Source organism: Fukomys damarensis, unplaced genomic scaffold, assembly GCF_012274545.1.
Source record: "Fukomys damarensis isolate Sample0158 unplaced genomic scaffold, DMR_v1.0_HiC HiC_scaffold_12, whole genome shotgun sequence".
Lineage (NCBI taxonomy): Eukaryota > Metazoa > Chordata > Mammalia > Rodentia > Bathyergidae > Fukomys > Fukomys damarensis.
The window spans coordinates 58,106,016-58,126,732 of record NW_022900924.1 but is presented as its reverse complement, the minus strand read 5'-3'; the positions used below and the strand labels follow the sequence as shown (position 1 = coordinate 58,126,732).

General features: G+C 52.4%; 1 protein-coding gene and 1 long non-coding RNA gene across 11 annotated transcripts in view; one reads left to right on the top strand and one right to left on the bottom strand.

Annotated features, from left to right (window-relative positions):
• Nucleotides 1-20,717, bottom strand: part of Ulk4 (unc-51 like kinase 4) — a 340,955-nt gene that overhangs the window by 143,037 nt on the left and 177,201 nt on the right. For 9 of the 10 annotated variants that reach the window (XM_033762656.1, XM_033762653.1, XM_033762652.1 and 6 more), the window contains one exon: nt 5,488-5,593. The exons of the other annotated variant lie outside the window; for it this stretch is intronic. In XM_033762656.1, the coding sequence (XP_033618547.1) occupies nt 5,488-5,593 (106 nt within the window). The remainder of the gene's footprint in view (nt 1-5,487; nt 5,594-20,717) is intronic. 10 annotated transcript variants of the gene reach the window in all.
• Nucleotides 12,434-15,242, top strand: LOC104862451. Its single transcript, XR_780341.2, has 3 exons — nt 12,434-12,505; nt 12,695-12,835; nt 15,045-15,242. It is a non-coding gene; the product is annotated as an uncharacterized LOC104862451 (long non-coding RNA).

The following is a 20,717-nucleotide window of genomic DNA, read 5'->3' as shown; positions in this document are numbered from 1 at the left end:
TGGGTGGGGTGGGGATCCCCCAAGACTGGCCACTCAGTGGTAAGGGCAGCGGCACCTACCAGGCTTCCACGTCCCACAGTCAACTTCCTCACCGCATGAGGGGCACTGTGACGTGGCTGCGGCCCCAGATATGCAGCAGAGAGCCGAGAAGACCGAGGCTCAGGGCCACCGAGCAGACGTCTTGAGGTCATCCAAGTGGCACATGGCAGAGCTTGGATTTGAACCCAGCAGCCAGCTCCACACCCCTGCTCCAACCACCATGAGAAACTGTCCACATCACTAACCGTTCACTCTCCCACAAAGGACCAAGGCAATTCAGGTGCTAGCGCAGATACTGTTATTTCTCAACTTGAATCACAGCTCAAAAATTAAATTTTTACAAATTTTGAGAGATTCTGAGTTATACAACAGGGGATGGGAAATCATGGTCTATGGACTGACCACCCTATTTCATAAATAAAACTTCATCAAAACAGCGTTGCCCATTCCTTTAAGGGTTCTTCACGGCTGTGTTCATGCAGTGCTGCCAGAACCAAGCAAGAGCCACAAAATCATGTGGGCTCCAAGCCCTCACTATGTGGTCATTCACAGAAGATATGCCCGGCCCTGCGGTCCAACATTCACATTATACTCAAAAGCCAAGCAATCGAAGAGCTATCAAGTATGCTTTCTTTATTCTTAAAGCCAAACAACTTTCATGGTGATTTTCTGGTTCCTTGAATACACACCAGCTTGGACAGTTTAATAATAGACTGAATAAGAATGAGTATTTTGATTTCAGCAGCTCTATAAACCACTGGAGACAAACACAATCTCTTTGAATGCTCCTTTGGAGGGGTTATAGCATGCCAGTGCTGCCTCGTGTCCTGTAAATCTGTTATCCCGACAGCTCTGCTAGTAAAACTGGCATTAAACCCGTTAATGAAAGGTCACTGCACAAGGATGAGAAAGCAGCCAGTTTGTAAATGTTAATGCTGATTATTTTTTAAATGCAAATAAAACATCCTACTTTGTTTTATAGTTCTTTCCTTCCATAGTTGTAAAAACGAGAACATTTAAGAAAAAAAGAAAAACCCGAGTCATGTAATACAGCTCCACACCGGTGATGACGGGGTGGATCTAGCGGTTCCCGCGTCCCTGGCGGCCGCACTGCCCCGAGCCCTCCCGGGCGTGACGGCTCCCCGTCACCCCTCAGAGCACGGGCAGCGCCTGCACTCCACTGCGGAAGAGCCAGTGCTGCTCGGCGTGTGCTCCTCCATCCTGCTCTGCCCAGATCACGCTCATCACCCGTGCTCCCAGGCTCGGACCCAGTGGTGGGGAAAGCTCTTCCCGCGTGGACCGGACCCTTCTCTTTCCCTCACCTCTGCTCCATCGCGCGCCCTGCTCTGGGCAGAGGGCACTGCTGACCATGGCCTGCTGAGGTGTGGGGGCTCCTTCCAGTGCGCACACCCATCCTGCAAGTAACACCCGTGTGTGCTGCACCAGGCCACATGGGGACCGCCACATGGAGGGGGAAAGGCTCACAGAGCCACCTCTCACTAGCTCAGTGAGCAAACACAGCTGTGACCAACGAAGGACAAGCAGGGAAGTCATCTTGCCGGCATCATCTGCACCATTCTTGACTTCTACGGGGTGATTTGCAAGTGTCAATAAGAGAAAGTCGGCATGCCTGGAATAAGGAATTAATTTAATTCTGTGTGAAATGCAATAAATATATAAACCAGTGACTTTGCCAGAACTCATCAAAAGCCAAGATCCACCAGCAGACGTCTCCAAATCCACGCACTGCACAACTCCACCTGGCCCTCCGGTCCCCGCCCACAGCACAGGCTTCCTGTCCCATCGCTGTCGCCTGCAGGCCGACAGTTACTCTACAACACTATGGCCGCTGTGATTATCTTTTCCATTTGCACTTTGCTCCGGGTTTGGTAAGAACTGATGTAAATACAACTGGGGCCAAGGAAAAACTAGAAGAAAACAACCAGGCATGGCGAGGCACACATCTGCAGTCCCAATACTCCAGGGCACAAGTCTGAGCCCAGCCTGGGCAACTCATCAACTTAGTGAGAACCTGTCTTACAAAATATAGATATATGTGTATGTGTGTATATATGTATACATACATACGTATATTATGTATATATGTATATATATATGTATATATGTATACATAATATACATATTATGTATATACGTATGTATATATATGTACCTATATACACACATTCATCTATTTATCTGTATCCATATCTGTCACGTGGCTCACTGTGAAGGCCTCAGTACAAGGAGGGGAGGAAAAGAAGGAAGAGGTGGAGAGGTGGACGAGGTAGGGTTGAGGCGGAGGAGGGGAAACGGGGGAGGAAGCCAGCCCTGTGCCACCAGGACCTGACCTGAAGCGTGGTGAACTCTGGGCGTGCCCATCCAGCATGGCACTGACACTCAATTCAGCACCAGCTAGAATACCTCACAGACACCCCACACACCTGGCTTCTCAGATCCTGACACCCTGTCCTCAAGATTTTTGTCCCTACCCTACCTTGGTCCTACAATCCCCCTCTTCCATGGTACCCCGGCTTCTCTCCCAAAGTTAGAGATGGGATTAAACCCAAGACTTTCACATTGAGCTACATCCCAACCCCTTGCCATCCCCAGGGTCTAAATCACTAAGTTGCCCAGGCTGGGCTTGAACTTGCGATTCTCCTATCTCGGTCTCCCAGAGTGCTGGGATTACAGACATAATCCAGCTAAGAAGACAATATTCTAAAGGAATTGCTTTGTCTTTTTATTTATTGGAAGGAGCACCAATGACTTCTGTGACACTAACAAGGCATTTAATAGGGTTGTGCTGTCAGAGGCACCACCGGTTGGGAAATGGGAGTTTGGAACGCCTCCAAGTTACCACAGTCCAATCTCTCACCCCTCTTCCAGAAGAGTCCCATTCAGAGGACACCCCTGTTATTTGAGCAGACTTCGGGAGGAGGCCAACTGTAAACCAACGATCACTGGTGACTTTTTAACATCACAGCCATTTGAGGCTGAGATACTTTTAGGGCAAAAAGGCAGGCTGCTCCTGCTGTACCCGACCTGGGGGGACAGGGTTGTCCCGGGGATTCTGGCCCATCAGCTGGCCCCAAGGCAGGAACAGTGTGCTGGAGGAGGCATGCTGCTCGCCTTGCCAGCCAGAGGCCGAGGCAGGAAGAGACACAGCAGAGGTTGCCCTGCAAGGCCACGTGCCCAAGGCCCAGCTCCTCCAGCAGGCGCTCCCAACAGCACTGTCCCCCCAAGTCTCAACAGAGGGCACAGAGGCTGGGGGGTCTTCAGATCTGAGCAGTTCTCCAGGCTGCACAAGCCCAAGTGTCCTCCTGGGCGTCCAGGAGGCTGTGTGCATATGTGCAGCTAGGCAGTGGCCGTGGAGAGCCACAAGGCCTCCTCCCTGGGTGCTGGTCCCACCTGGGGACTAGGCAGCCTCCCTGTGGATGCCAGGGCCTGGCACACATGAGGCCTGTGGGGTAGGAGGAGACTGTGGGCTTCAGGAAACCTCTGTCCAGCCACTAGCTGCTCCAAACTGAAGTGACAGAGACCTCTGCGGCCGCCGGTGCAGAGAATACAGACTTCACAGAGCTGACACAGCAGCCACTAAGTAAATGCACAGATCACAAGACAGAAGTCACAACCTTGTGGGGCCATCTGCTTTCTGATGTTGACACGTTCACATCATCCAAGATGTCTGCTATCCAAAAAAATTATAAAGCACGCCAAACAAAAACAGGAAGAAGCAGTCAACAGGAACTGTGTCCAAAGGAAATCGCATTAAATATTTAGGTAAAGAATGAAATCATGGGGCTGGGGATTTAGCTCAGCAGTTCTGCCGCCTGCCTTGCAAGCCCAAGGACCCGAGTTCAATTCCCAGTAAAAAAAAAAAAAAAAAAAAAAAAAAAAAAAGAATGAAATCATACCTTAACAAACACTATCAACAAAGAAAAACATAGAAAAATGCAAATTCTTAATAACCCGGGTGAAAAATTCATGACTACGGTGCAGCAACAGATGTGAGAAGAATCAGCCGATGTGGAGAAAAGGGAACCCTCGCCACCAACCACGCCAAAGCGCACAGGAGCAGCGGGACACCAACAGATCAGACAACACAGATGACACTGCAAGAAAACCATCAAGACTCAGAAGAAATTCCATGTAATGCAGAGACTGGCTTTACAGCATCTCACAAAGCAAAGGCTGGGGGCACAGTAGGCCATTGTGGCTCACTGACTGTGAGAACACAGCCCAGATGGCCTGTGGGAGAGACTGTCACCGTTCACAAGCGTTACTCAAGGGGAAAGCCAGAAGAACCAGCCTAAAAATGTACAAATGGGGTACAAGATGCAACATGAAGAAATCAAAATCTTTCACATTTCTTTTAGAAAGCCTAGGAGATACAGTGGCAGGAAATAGCACGTTTCAAATAACAAGTGAAAGTAACAAAACGCCTAGATGAGACTGACTTAAGAAATGCGCAAAGACTAACAAGATACTACAAAACTGCTGAAGAACACAAAAACTGTCTTGAACAAAGTGGGAAATGTAACGCACTTCCGTTCAAAGACCTCGTGTGTCCCGGCAGAAGCACAGCCCGGCATACCACCTGCAGTAATGTGTCAACATCTACAGAACGGCAATGAACGGACGGACGAGCTAGTGACTCCAGTCTCAGGGATCGGCCCTACAGCCGGCCCTGCTCTCCAGAGAAAGGAGCGTGCACACGTGTCCCTGCAAGCAAGCGTCCGTAACACCGAAGGCGGGAGGGAGGCGGCCCGACCATGGCACGCCCGTCAAGTAAATCGTGCTGCGTCCACAAACAGAACACAGTGCTGCCGGGTACGGAACGAATGTTTCTGTGTACCAAAGTTCCACAGTGGCTAGCAGTTTACTATTGAAATCACGTCTTTTTTTAGGGTAGGAAAAAATATTATCAGTATTATAGTATGATCTTCCCATAGAAGCAGAACTCCAAATTCCTGTGGGCAAGTATTAGCAGTGACCTCATAATCTTATTTAATGATGCATTTCATCTGGGCCCATTCTTGTGAACAGTTCTAGCAACATCCTTCATTAATATAGAAGTGGAACATGCACGTGGTCTTACAAGCTAAGAGATGTGTGTCAGACGTAAAGTAAAGCCACTCTCCCCACGGAGTCCCGCTTCAGAGGCGTGTCCGGTGACATCGGTTTTCATTTTCATTGGCAGCAGTAATTCTGCACCTCTGTTTTTTGTTTTATCGTCGTTAAGCAGTGCCGAGTGACCCTGTATCGTCAGAAACTGAAGTAACTGGGGGAGAGTATTCTGTCTGACCCTGCCCTCCATGTTCATGACTTACAGATCGTGACCCCGTATTTCGACTTCCCAACTTTCACAGCATCTCTCGACTCCCCGCCCTGTGAGAGACCCGAGCATGGCGAACCCCAGAACTAGGGGTGACGGAGTGCGCTCACCGTGCTCACACAGCAGCTTCGTATTCGAGTCCTTGCAGGTGACCAGATTGCTGAGCAAGGCGACCACACTCTGCACGGTGTTACCCAGAACGCTCTCCCGATGCCCCTGCAAGAGACCACAGTTCCGTGAGGACCGTGCAGAAACGCAGCTGCATCTCCACCAGGACAGGTCAGCAGGGGAGCGCCACCTGCAGGACTGCAGCAAGGCCCACCCCAGGCCCAGGCAGGGGGCGACCCAGGCTGAGGGGCAGCCACGCAGCCTCTGTACGTGCAGGACAACAGAGGGACCAGGAGCGCAGGGAGAGGGACGCAGGAGACCATGCCATGTCTGAGGCCACCGAGGCAAAGTGCCCCAAAGAGGACACCTTGTTGCCACGCTAGATCCCAGCCCTGCTTCTGGCCGCCTCTGTCCTGACACCTGTGTGATGTGGCTACAACTCGCAGTGCCGTGCTCCAGCGCAGGGAGCTACGAGGGGACTGAAGGGTACATGTCGCTTTCCTCCACATTCCCCATCACGCACCAGAGAAAAACAGACCTGCAGAGAGAGGCTAAGGGAAACAAGTCTCTATTTCCTGTTTCAGACACAAATAAGATGATTTCTTGGAAATTTTAAAGGATCATAAAAAGTCACTTGCTTTTCTCTCCATCTGATTTACTAAAACTTAAACACAGACTGTAGGTGAAATGATAAAATTTCGTACAATCTAGAAGTGCAGTCCGAGGCACAGGAGTAGGCTGGGCGCAGCGACTCTGGTGCAAAGGGTTCACGCCAGGTCCTGCGAAGAGCAAGAGCGGAGAGATCCGGCCTGGCCTGCAGGTCCTTCCCGGTCCCCTGACCTTGGGACTCTGCCTGGCTCCTGCCCGAGAAGGGACCACGAGGCCCACCCGGCCTGTCCCTACGAGTCTTCCCTTCTCTCCTGGCACACAGAAAGTCTTCTGTATAGTACCTTCGGGGCAGCTCATATCAACAGAAATTTCATTTCGCTGTTTCTGAAATAATTTCAGCTTCAGAGTGGAGCTGTGAAGACAGCGCAGCATTTCACGGCCTCTCCCTCAGCTCTCCCAAGCTAAGCCAAGGTGAACACCACCCTAACCGCGGCACAGGCATCCAAACCAAGACAGAACAGCCGTAGTCACCCAGTCACTGGCTTCACTCAAGTTGTGTTCCCACTCGCCCCGGTCCTGCTCTAGCATCTGCCCTGGGTCACCACTGCATTAGGATGGTCATGTCTGCCACAGATATCACAGGCGCCCACTGTCCTGGGTTCCTGGCTTACTCTGACAAAAAAAATGGAAAAGAACAAAACACCAATCCTGCCACACCTCAAGAAGGCAACACTCGCTAAACACAGGAAGTAATCCCAGCATCTGTCAGAAGGTGACTGGCTCTCAGGCAGGAAACGGAACCAGAAGAGGAGGACGGGAAAGGCTGTGATGTCAGCAGGGCCGAGGGCCGTGATCCTCTGCCAGCCTCGCAATGTCTGCTGCCACTGCGTTTCGAGCCATGGCACTCGTGGCCACTCAGTGCAGCAGGGCGTGGGTGACACCCGTTTCACACGTCCCTCACACGTCCATTTCATCCCAGTGTTCGCTGTGCACCTAATGTCTGTCCTAGCAGATCCAGGAGAGCCTCTCATAAAAGCAACAGCACTGGGAATGCTTTTGCCAGTAGACCTTTAATCTTTAAATCAACTCAGTTATCTACACCTTGATCCAATTTCGGCACTGTCCATTTTCCTCAAATCACCTCTGTCCAGCTTTATAACCTACTGCGGTGGAGCTGGCCCAGCTTCCCCCAGACTCGCCACAGCTTTGCCCATGCCCCTCGCATGCCTGCTCTCGGCCTGTCTCTGCCTTTTGCTTCACGTAGGTCACTGCAGGTGCGCAGACCCCACTGCGCTCTGGGCAGACAGCGGGATGCCTCTCCCTGCCCACCTGTGACGAGAAAGGACCACCAGGCCTGCCTCACTGCCCTGCCGCTCTCTCAGTGTCCCCATGACCTTTGGGACGGCATAGTCTCCATAGCTGGACTCAGTGAGAAGGAAAAGAGAGGCCAGGAGTCCTGACTCGGGGTTACAGTCGCTGATCCAGGCTTCAGGGACCCCAAGTCGCCCGCCTGTCCATGGGGAGCCGCCTCGCATGCTGTGGGTCCCGCCAGCTGGTCTCTGCTGGACTGGAAAGCGGTCTGCTTTCCACTACCAATGCCTAAAAGACCCTGACTTCAGCAACCTGCTCAAGGGCACTTCTGTGGTGACCACCAAAGCTGAGCGGTTGCTGTCCCGGTTCGGGCCGATGACTGCGGAAGCGATGGGCTGCCCCGATTTCACCTGGTGGCTCCCAAGCTGGAGGAGGAAGACTGATAAGTGTCAAGATGATGCAACGCGGCATTCATGACGAAGCAGCTAGCGACACACAGGGAATGCGCCCTCTGAGAAAAAGCAAAGCCAATCCATACTGTTTTCTGGTCCTGCTTGGTAAAATGACAGATCGTCCTTCAAAAGCCCCTTCGACAAACACAGGTCGGTCTTGCTGGGACGAGTCCACTTGTACTCAGGCAGTGCTGGCCGCTGCGCCCGTTCTGCAACACCCTAACAGCGTCTCACGTGCTCACGCCAGTGCTCAGCGCCGCCCGTCCTCACAGGGCAAGCGCCACTCGCCGAGACCGACGTTTCCTGTACCAGTGAGCAACCAGGGGGCGTGGAGGGAGAACAGACTGCCCGGAGACGGGACAGTCCGGCCACCGAGAGGCCCGAAGGGGCCGTTTCTCCACCACGAGTGCCCAGCCACCAGGGAGACTCGGGAAAGAAAGAGCCACCATACTTGTCATTTAGAATATCAGCTTAAGAGAAAAGCACAGGAGAAGAGCAGCCTGGGCCTGGAATGGTCTCAGGAGAGGCAGTTTTTCTCAGGGAAAGGGGAAGGACATGGCCAGACATGACACCCTCCACTGCTCTAAACTTCATGTTGTTTAGCCATTCGATTCTCACACAGCCTGTGAGCTTCTGCCCCAGATTAACCATCCCCTCCTCACACAGCCTGAGTGCCTTCTGCCAAGCAGTGTAATCATTTATGTGCTTTGGCCTCATTTTAGCCTCACTCCTCAGAGCCTGTGCACTTTTGTCCCACAGTTCAATCACTCACTCCTGACCAGGTCGCCCAAAAGAGCCAAGTCTCCACCTCTGTCACCTCTGGACACTAAGATCCCAGGGACAGATCCAGCCTCAGCGTGGCGGCCGTGGTTGTCATGCTCCTCCGGCGTAGGCGCCTGTGCAGAATGAGGGAAGCGCTATCCGGCAGCCATGCTAGACAGCGCTCCCGTCTGTGCTGGAAATTGCTAGAAACGTGGCTCTCAGTTCTCTTCTTGGTTGCTCGCCTCCTAAGTAGCACTGATGAGGCAACCCCAGGGCAGAGCAGCTGTCCCTGCCTCCGCGAGGACCTGGTTCTCCAGGGGGGCGAGACAGCCACTGCCTAAACTGGACCACAATCCCCGGAGGGAGGGAGTCAGGCGAGGAGCAGCCGAGAAGGTATAGACCAGATGGGAATGAATTCACTTAATCAGAGGAGCCACTTCCTCTCTCTCGCAGCAACTCGAATAAGGCTTGTTCTTGTTCACAACCACATGTGCTTACAGGGATAAGAAGTACGGAGACACATCCTGCTTCCTTCTCAGAGTTGGCAGGGGTGGCAGGGACCGCAAGCCGGTGCACCTTCAGCCCACTGCAGGAGAAGGGCACAAGCAGGAGGGCGGGACAACTCTAACCAGAGACAGCCTCGTCAGATGCAGCTTTTCCCCCTCCAAATGGAGACCCAAGAGCCCAGATGCAAGGACGGCAAGAGCAGGCTGGTGAGACCCGACATCAACCGCTGCAGTCAATGACTGGAGGAGTCCACACCACGCAGGAGGGGACCAACCTATGAGGGGACCGCAGGGACAGGGCAGGGCCAGGCCTGGCCAGCGTCAGGTCCGTATCCTTGGGCAACAGTGGCCGGATTGAGGACACGGAGCTTCCTGCCACCCTCAGAGGCACAGAAGGGGCCGCAATCTCCATACAGGCAAAGACCAAGGTCACAAGGACAAGCACCCCTCACCAAGCTCAGCAGAGTAGAGGGAATAGTCACCACCAACCCCTGACCACCACACCTCACGGCCCTTGAATGGGCCACAGTAGGGGCGCCGCCCGGGCAGCATGCTCAGGACCAGCACCCAAGGCACCCAGGTAATCAGGGAATTAAAAGGGATCTGGGGCACAAGAGGGGAAGAGCCCCCAACGTGCAGGCTTGGGGCTGCTGTGGAGCCCCACCTCCCCACCACCTCAGGATCCCAGTCTGGAGCCTGACTGGTCCCCTGTGCCTGAGACACATCACACCTAGGAAGCCAGCAAGGCACAGGCAAGAGCACCTATAAATACTGACACGCACACCGGAGTCGCCACCACCAGCCACGCTTTTCAGATGGTGTTGCACCAGCTGGGGTGTGTAGGAGGAGACCGATCACCCAATGGTGACACCCTTCGAGGCCACGCCATGGACCCTGTGGTGAAATGTCTGAACTCATCCACTGTCGCGAGCCGCGACTTCAGGACCCTGCCAGCAGGTCCTAAACCTTAAAGGACCGAGAGATGGGAAGCACCTTTGCTCGCGCGCTCGCTTACAGAACCTCTTCCTTTTATACTCTCCAGCTGCATGGGAGCGAGGGCTGCACGGGAGTGAGAGTACCACCCACACATTCCAGAGGGAAACAATAACAACCATTATGGGTTACACCTGCTAGGCAATAGATCAGATCACCAGCTGAACTAGCCCATTGCTATAGCGATGGCACGTCCACACTGCTCGGGTGAGTCACAGGTCAATCCACCTCAGGATCCCAGTCTGGAGCCTGACTGGTCCCCTGTGCCTGAGACACATCACACCTAGGAAGCCAGCAAGGCACAGGCAAGAGCACCTATAAATACTGACACGCACACCGGAGTCGCCACCACCAGCCACGCTTTTCAGATGGTGTTGCACCAGCTGGGGTGTGTAGGAGGAGACCGATCACCCAATGGTGACACCCTTCGAGGCCACGCCATGGACCCTGTGGTGAAATGTCTGAACTCATCCACTGTCGCGAGCCGCGACTTCAGGACCCTGCCAGCAGGTCCTAAACCTTAAAGGACCGAGAGATGGGAAGCACCTTTGCTCGCTCGCTCGCTTACAGAACCTCTTCCTTTTATACTCTCCAGCTGCATGGGAGCGAGGGCTGCACGGGAGTGAGAGTACCACCCACACATTCCAGAGGGAAACAATAACAACCATTATGGGTTACACCTGCTAGGCAATAGATCAGATCACCAGCTGAACTAGCCCATTGCTATAGCGATGGCACGTCCACACTGCTCGGGTGAGTCACAGGTCAATATGGCTGTGCTCATGTCGTGTTCCTTTACGATGCTGTCCATAATCCACCAGTTGCCAACACACACAGTGGACCTGATTCACACGCCTGCCGCCATGCTGTGGGGACACTTAATAAACACGACACAAGCGCACTAATAAAATGCAGCACTTCCCACTGAGAATTAGAATCACAGGAGCCGAACTCTAGTGTTGGGCAACAGAGACGAAACAACTTCATCAGAATGTACAGCTTGGACAGACGGAGTCGGGCACACCGGGCCCTGAAGAAAGAGCGTCGCCACACTGCCGGGGAGCAGCACGTAGACCCCAAGGACACCAGAAGGACATGCGTGAGGAGTGGCCAGTCTTTCCCCGCAGCTCCCACAGAAAGGGCCTGAAGCCTTGCCCTCAAGTCTGAAGACGGTGGTGACTCCGTATAAATGATCGTCACTGTGGCCCTGTGCACAAGCGCTGAGAACAAGCACACAAAGTGTCCCCTGGGGACAAGCAGACAGAGAAAACATGAGACACAGATATGGGCAGCGAGGCACTATCCAGCCGCTAGAATGGAAGAGATCAGCAGTTTGTCAGCATGAACAGACCTGCGTGGCGTGCTGGGTGAACATGCTAAGCCTGATGCAGAAAGAAAAATATTACATGTTATCATTTCTCTGTGTGATCTCTCCTTTAGGAAACAACAGGTCAGATATACAGAAAAAGAAAATGAAACAGTGGTTACCATAGGCATGGCGAAAATTGGGAGAGAGGTCAAAGGATGTGAAATCGCACTCACGGAAGTGGCCTGGCCGGCACCTGGTGTCAGTGGACAGACTGCCCCACCACCAATGAGGGAAGGAGGACTTTTATCCCGCTGGGTTGGCTCTTTCGTTCTGCTTTGGCTTTGATGCTGCCACCTCTCCTGGTCTCGCCTACACCTGCCCTCTGCTGCCCGCCGACCCCACAGCCACTGCCCACGAGCAGGTGCCAGTCTCCAGCCTGGCCTCACCATACTCCTTAAAGCACAGGGACTTCGAGCCCAGGCTTAGCTCTGGGTCTGCGGGGCCCAGGGTCACTGTCCTGTTATCACCTGGTGTCCAGGGCCCTGATGCAATCTACAGCCCTGAAAGGTGAGACTTGTCACAAGAGTGGTGGGGTGGCAGAAGCAAGAACGCTGTCACCCTGAAGATTTGATCCCAGAGCAGCAGTGACTGAGCAAGCCTGAGCCTCATGCTGAGCCCACAGAGAGACGCACCAGCCGCTTGCCCCAGAAGACAGGCTAAAGCTCAGATGTCTGAGTGGGGCCTTCCCGGGCTAGAAGGAGCTGGGGCCAGGCAGCCGTGCCAGGTGTGCCAAGGCAATCCACGCCAGCATGGCAGGAACAGCCAGCTCTGCTCCCTCCACACCAGCATGCATGATGCCACCGGGAGAGGCAGGTACACAGCAAAGCCCCTCCTCCACCCCCACCCTTCTGAATGGACAGGAGACTGGACTGAGACCCTCATCCAGTATGACCCGCCAGCAGCAGCTAATGAAGTCACAATCAGTGACCTACTGCAGCCAGCACACCAGAAGTGTGGGCCAACGGGCACCATTTGCTGAGCAGTGTGCCGAGCTTGGTTTCTGAACCCCCAGTGGGCGGTAAGCCAGGGACGCTCTTCTGGCAGCCTATTGCCCCATACACTGTCCCAGCCCCTTTCAGTACCCAGGCTTCTGCGGGATGCTCCCAGCACGGCTCTGGGCTTGGGGACAGGTACAGCACAGGGGAAAAGGGAGGCCCTTGGACCAGTGTCCTGGGAACCATTTGCTCCTCGCCGTGTCTCCCTGCAGTGATGACAGACGGGCCATCTGTACTCAAGACCAGCCCGGGGGGAGGGTGGACGAGAAGACACTGTGTGCAGCCTACAGCCTCCCTCCTCCCAGGATGGCCACTGCCCAAGCACACAGGGAGCAAAAGCCTACCACCATGAAGTGAGTCCGACAGGGCACGGTCAGTTCCTGACCACAGGACGGGGCACAGCAGCTGCGGCCAGGAAGCACAGCTGTGGCTTGTGCCTAGGCCGGCGCCTATGAAGGTGGAGGCTATCAGAAGGACTGCCAGTCCCAGGTGGCCCTGAAGTGGGGGGGGACCAGGCTGCCCCCAACTCCCCTGGGCCCAAGGCCCTGTGTGCCCGAGAGGCCTGCGGAGGGTGGGTGCAGAGCCAGGGGCACAGACGGCCTCTCCAGTACCTATGGTCAGTGTGCATCCCTCTCTAATAACCTTTACTATAAATGATGAGTTCAAATTGGTAAAACCCTGCCATGTACTCACATGCAGCATGTGCAGCAGGAAAACAAACACTCAAACTCCTGAAAAAATCTTAAAATCCCTCCTGCAATGAGCTTCTCCAGGAAAATCAACAGCCCACGGTCTTCCCTCCAGGATTCCTTTTATGCCGTAGGCAACAACTCTCAGGTGGGTCTCGCAGGCCCAGAACGTGCTGACTCATTCAGCCGGGCGTTCCAGGCTGCCCATCAGTCTACAGTCCACTCCGTCAACTCCATAACGGACAGTTCCTCAGACCAGCCTCCAGCGGCAGATCTGGGCAAAGCTAACATACCTCGATCTAGTCAGATTTACATGAATTATTATAACAATTCTTACTGCACTCGTTTCCACATTATGGCTTCAAATTGTAGTACTCCTTGGGTCTCCATTTATGTACTTAAAAATAGTATTGTACACATCAACATCACTACATTAAAACATAATAGGGGAGCGCTGTTACAATCACAGTCCCCGCTTCCCATGAACTGTCAACAGGTGTAGCAACCCTGAAAGACTTCGCCAGGGATCTCCTACATTCCAAACACACTCTTCCTTTCTGTAAAAGGCCTCAGGTCACTTTTCCATTATCCTGTTTCTTCTCAGCAACAACGGTTCTCCTCTTTCATCCTTGCAACCCTCAGCTCCACTGGAGCCTCTCCTCTGGCCAAACCCTTCAAATCACCCTGCTGGTTCCCCACTCTTAATTTGCAAAACAGATCTGGTCAAAAGCCCTCAGCAGTAGCCATGCCACCAGCCCAACGCTACACAGCATTGAAATTTTTCTGCCACCCAGGCAATGTCTCCAAGCACAAGCAAAGTGCAGACCAACTTCGTGCCAAAGCACAACACATACTGCCTGGGTCTAGGAGTCAGTGCAGTCCCAGCAGAGGACTCCTGAGCCTCATCCCACCAGCTGCATTTCCAAAGTACTCTGTTTTCCAGGCTCCCACCAGAGTCTCCCATTCAGCTTAGGGCATACCAGGGCTGCCTCTTCAGCCAGTCTCTCGAAACCTTTCCAAATTAACTCTCAAGGCTCCTAAGCCATATGGCCAGGCAACGTCACAACAATGACCCCAGTCCAGGTGCCCATTCCATTGTTGTCAAGGTTTGCAAGGGAACAGATTTAATACAGGACAGATTAACTTATGGGATTATTTTAAAATATTCACCTAAAAAGTCAAATGCAGAAGAATGCGTGAGATCTGACCGCACACTAGAGACCCGAGCTCCCCCTCTGACAGAGCAACCAAAACTCCCATGGCGCCCGGCGAGCTTCTCCAGGAAAACCAGCAGCATACGATCTTCCCCTCTTCCCTTACTTCTCTTTTTATGCCGTTGGAAACTATCCTCAGGTGGGTCTTCCGCACTCAGAACCATGCTGACTCAGTTCAGCTGGGCGTTCCAGGTTGACCATTAGTCACCACACAGCAGGAGGAGGAGGGGGAAGAGGAGAGTCCAAAGTCAGAAGACTGGCTACACTGACCAAGAGAGAAGAGGACCATATAGTGGCCCACCTTGATTTCTGGAATCCAGCAGAGCGCTCGTGAGAACTGAAATTAATTTCTTAGGCCTAGCCTGGTTGGGAGCCTCCTACGGGTTTTGAGACATCAGCTGAACTCCAACCACACTCTTCTGTGTCTATCCTGGGACAAACAAGTCATACTGAGCACCAAGCCTCTCTGACAAGTGTCCACTCAGTCAGGTCTAACACCTCTGCAGCAAAGCAAAGGTCCCACAACCCAAGAGGATTTCTTTATATTTCTTTGTAGCGGTGTTTTCATATTTTTTAAATATGTTAGGTCTCCAAAAACAAGTTCCAGCTTTAGGAGCTTAGAGGTCAAGGTGGCCTGATTAAACATTCCTCTTGTGCAGGTCAAAGAGAAAACCAGAAATCAGAACAAGAGCTGAGGATGGACAGAGGGTGAACGGAGGCAAGTGAGGCCGGGAGGAGGGAGGAAGAGGGAGGACACAGATCCGGAGGGCTGAGCTCGGGGCAGGTCCATGGGTGCTCCAGTGTCCCCCAAATGCTCGTGTGAACGAGGGGGGCTTTTCAGAGGCGGCTGGATCTACAACGTGTGATGCTGGGATTAAGGGCGTATGACTACTGAACCTGTCCACTGGTTGGTCTGGCACTGAGTAGTCTGGATAAAAGGGGCAGGAAGAGGCTGCTGAGGTTCCCTTGTTGCTTTTGCTGGATTCTGCCACCATGAATTGTTGCCTCTGCCGTGTGCCTGCCTGCCCTGGAGCCAGAAGACCATGGACTGAAACCTCTATAAACTGTGGGCTAAATAAACCCTTTCCCCTTTAACTTTGGGTGTTGGGTATTTTGCCTAGGCCACAAGAGAAAAGTGACTAAGACAGGTGTCCAGCACAGGCCCGTTCTCCCTGGCCTGGGCCTGGCACTTTGTGCAGTGGACACAAACAGACTGAGCATGTGCGATCACTGCTGAGCACAGTGTTGGCCCAGGGACTCTGGGCCAGCAACCCTCAACCCTGCACCTGTCAGCCCCAGACCTCCAGGACCGCACGCCTCCCCACAGGACTGGCAGGTGCTCCTTGATTCCTCGGGCACACAGGTCAGGGCAGCCCTCCCAATACCACACTTGCACCAGAGCCACAGGGACTCCTGACAGCCCAGACCCACCACATGGGAACCTGACGGGCTGTGGGACAGGAGGCACACGGTGCTGAGGGCGCTGGGTGGCCATCGTGAGCTTGTGCGGTTTGGGGAGCAGAGCAGGGCTGGTCTCCAGGAGGCGCCCTGTACCATGTACCAGGGCTGATTCTATGATCAGTCAGCCTTTTTTTTGCAAGTTAATTTATTATTCTTTATATTTTGTATTTTCCTTATTATTCTGTATTATATTACAGTATTACAATAATTTTTCTATGAATATTTTTGGGTTGTGAAATAAATCATCTGAGTTTCCAGTTTTTTTAAAAAATCATCTTAGACTCTCATCCTCTCAGGGCAGAAGGAACAAGATAAACAAATAACTTTTTTAAAATCACCAGTTTAAGGCACCCAAAATAATCTACACATCAAAATTAATATACTTTCAAAGTTAAACCATGTATATTTAAAACACAAAGACTACAAATATCTACACAGGGGTCTATGTAAACACCTTGCAAAGTAATATGCAGACACCTCTAGGATCATTCTTCCTTTTATGTCATCTACCTTACCAATACCTTTTGGTCTTACAGAAAATAGATTATTTTGAAAAAACTTTAAAATGAATAATCTCCTTTGCACACAACTGTCACTCCCTGGAGAATCTGTAGAAAAAGCAGCCCACGCCTGCTCCAAGGCACCAGCTGGGGAGTACCGACCCCTGGGTCACAGTCAGACAGACACAGCAGATCAGGAGTCAGCTGGAAAGGGTGAGGCCAGGCGAGCTGGGTGGTGCAGAAAGGAGCTGGGGACAGAGCAGGCAGCGAGAGCAGGCAGCACAAGAAGAGGTAAGGCCGCCACGGAGCTGCTGCAGGCAGGCAGAGAGAACAGGGCACCAAGGCACACGGGCCAGGCGAGCCTCTGGAACCCCTGGCTGAGACTTCCACAGTCCACAAGAAATCTTGGCCAAAAGTACGTGCTGAGGTTATTAATTCCCTTAGCATCCAGCAGAGCTAAAAGCAAACCAGAAATATCCCACCACCCTGACTAGCAGAGCCAGTGGCCTGGTGGTCGGCTCCCGGCCTCTCCTTCCCTGCTCTGACCAAACTCCTCCTGCCACCAGTGGGCCCCAGCGGCTCTCATCTGGAACTTCCCACGGCACCTCAATGAACCAGGCTTTGCCTCTCAGGTGCCAGGCCGGTGCCTTACCCTAACAACTTTAAACCAAAGGGGCGGCATCTTCTGGGAGTTTATAAAGTATTTCAAGTATTCACTATTCCAATCTATCAGTTCTGCAAAGTTTAAGGGGCCAGTTCTGTGCCGGTTTGTTTCTATCCCCAAATGCAGTTTCACAGTAGATATGTCTGAAGGCAAAGGCAGAACCAGATGAATTCCTAAGACTCTCAGCACCTCTGCACTCATGAGACTTACCATCAGTAAGACTTAGCTTCGTTTTCAACCCTGGAATCAAAGTTCTTTCCTCTGAAAGCTCTTAGATAATGGTATTTTATGGCTTTCAGGAGATGAAGTGAGGAAGAGAATATAAGAAGCTAGATGTGAAACACGGATATCAAATAGCAGAAATGAAAGAACAGAGTAATATCCACTATTTTTATTTTTAATGGAGCCCACATCCTCTTCACGAACCCGAGAGGCCTCTACACTGCAGAGTGGTGGGAGCCTGAGCAAGGTTTCAGGAAAGATAATGGAGCTTTCATGATGGAAACAGTAAGAAAATTAAATCTAATCTTGTTCCATTAAGCACACTCTTAGCTCCCATTTTTAGTAAATTATTTTATTATGATTTTGCCTCTGTCTATTGAAATAACCTTTTATGGCAATTTGATTTGCAAGCACAAATAAGTCTCATTTCTTTCCACTGTGAAGCCCTATGGGATTAATAAGAAGAGATGGATCATCCGAAATCTCACCCATTCTGCAATCAGGAAGGAGTCATTCAGGGAGATGAATGCTTTATTTTATATTTACATTTGTAAGCAAAGTATTACACCACAATGACGGTCTCATTTAACAGTAACATATCACCTGCTTGAGAGAAGCTCTTCAATCAGGCAGCTCCTCCAGTGTCAGCCTTGACAGGGCGGCTGGAATCGCACCAGCTTCCTGTACAATGTCCACGCCTGGCCACCTCCCTGCCGACTGTGACCCCTGGGCTCATCCATGGACTTCTGTGGTGGTTGGGCTGCTTTCTTATTATGGCCCAGACCCACAGGGCCATTCGCCTCTAGCAGGAAGCTCCTGCACGGCCCTGAGATGTGAGCCCTTAGGTGCCACCTCTCAAGGGCACACACGTGGGGCACCGCCACACAGGCCCGGAGTGACCCAGAGCCCTACCACAACACAGTGTCCGCCGGGAATGTCAAGAGGAGATGCGCCACAGCCTGTGTTCACTAATTAAAGGGCCTCTGCACAAATCCTGATGAAATCTATTAGAAACTAGAGGACTTAATCGGGAAAATCTCATTTGAAAAGAATTTTATCCAGGGGAGGAGAAGAGATGGAGAAAAGATAAATAATGATCAGTCCAAAGAAAGACAGAAATATCATAAAGGATAAACTAAAGAAACAAATCTCAGCTACAGATCAAAACATTTAATAAAGAAATAATAATTATTAATATTAATAATGATAATTAACCCATAATGTGGTAACAACTGGATCAGGAGAGAAACACAGAGGGACACACTGATATCCAGGCACTTTGTTCATCTCAGTCTGACACAGGAAGAGGAAAATCACTAAAGATTAAAAGCAAGAGTTGTAAACAACACACTCATCAGAGTTCTCTTACAGATGTACAGATGTCAAATTCTGAGATCTACGAACAGCAGGCAGGAGTCACTTGAAGTGCAGAGAATTTATGAAAAAAATCACATAGCAAAAACTGTTACGGAATTGATCATGTTAAAGTACGCTGTGACGCCGCCTCACAGGCTGCATTCTCCTGGTACCTCTTGGCTCCTAAAATGACCTCATGCCCTTATCTCTGGTTTGCCTCCCCACCAAGGCCACAGTGGTCCAGGAAGTTGAAACCTGTGTCTGCAGGACTGAGCCCATAAAAACAATCTGGCCCGTGATAGGTTAAAACTATCCCACTCCTCATAAATAAGCAATAGCCCACCCCCAAACTGATAAAAGGACCTTCCTTTCTTTGTTCTCTCTCTCCTTCTGCTTCTTCTTCCTCCTCTCTCTCTCTCTCTCTGCCTTCCTGCCTACTGCTCACCTCCCTACAATAAAGATCTCTTGCCAGACCTCTCGGTGCGTGAGTGGCCTAATTGGGCAAGGGGCACCCAAAGGGGGCTCGAGACCCCTTTCAGCCGTGACAGAAACCCAGGGAGCAAAGTGCAGGCCAAAGCCACCCTGGAGCTGAGGACACTTGCAACAGGGACAGTGGAAGGGGAAGTGGGAGGGGAAGCTTTGCTTAGTGGGAAGCTGAGCAGGAAACCAAGAAGGCGCCCGGGCCACTGAGCCTAGGCTCAAAGTCTGCTTGAGTAGCAGCAAAGGCACTGAGAACGGAGGTAGTGGGTGCTGAGTGGGAGCCCCGGGCCTGGAGGCCAAGTCTGGAGGAACTCCAGTCCCTCCAAGTTCCTGGAGGAACCCTGCAGCCAGCAAGCAAGGTCAGCAGCACTACAGCTGCTCTGGGTGCAGCGACAACAAACATGGTGCTCACTGGAGATGGTACCCAGTGTGCGCCCATTTAAGGGGAGCCAGAAACCCGAGGGAGTAAGAGGAAGCACGCCAAGGAGAAAACCCCAGCAGTCTAGAGAGACTAAGGCGGGAAGATTGAAAGTTTGAGCCTAGCCTGGGCAACTTAGGGACTTAGCGAGAATCTGTCTCAAAATAAAAAGGGCTGGGACGTAGCTCAGTGCAAAGGACCTCAGTTCAATCTCCAGTACTGAAAAGGAAGAGGAGAAAGACAGCACCGAAATCTGGTCTCAAGAAATTTAGGTCGGAGGGCAATGAGAAAGTGCGTATGCACCCAGCATGTCCCGAGGGAGACGGACATGGTCTCAGCCTGGGGGCATCAGGTCAGGATGGGAGACAGGGACTGTTGCAGGGACGCTCATGGCTCACGGTCGCTGCACAGAGACAGCCTCAAAGTGACAGGGCACCAGCCAACGCTGTGTGTCCTCTAGGAGGAGGCTCACGTCACAGGTGCTGGGCAGGAGGAGGAGCGTGCTGAGACGTGGGCACGTGCTCAAAGGTGAGCTGGGGTGCGCTCAAGGGCAGCTGACACAGGGACCACAGTCTGCCCTGCAAAAGCAGGGAGGAAGCCACAGGGCTCTGAAGGCAGAGAGAGCAGCTGGGCCAGGCTGGAGCCCCTGGAGGGAACCACCCACCCCTGAGAGGAAAGACGGGGGCTGTGAGGGAGAGCAATAGGCAGCACAGGGTCAGGACAGGAGGCCTGAGTGTGGGAGCAGAAGGCACAGGGGAGAGGGCCAAGGCCCTGAAGCTCAGTGTGGGATGGACCATGCACGTGACCCCCTGATGCCACTGGGATGGCAACGGAGGTTGTCATGGAAATAGGAAACTCTGACATGGATGGCTTCAGGCTCCTGAGCAGCGGCACCATCAGCATTCTGGGCCAGGTGGTTCTGTGCTGTGTGCTAGCCCCCTTCTCCCCCAGGTGCATGGTACACCCCTCCTAGTCATCTGTCCCAGTTCCCTCGGGTGGGCCAGGATGGAACAGGCCTCCTACAACACCTCCCCAAGGTCAGGGGACAGTACTTCGAGGGCCTGACCCAAACGGCACGAGGTGGGGAGGGTGCTCGCCCCAGGGCAGAGACCCTCCTGCGCACACAGGCATCACAGGAAATCCACGCCCCAAAGCTGAGCTCACCTGCTCTCCAGGTGCGCCTCTGAAGATCTCCGAGACCCCGGCCAGGGTCCAGGCACTTTCTTTCTGA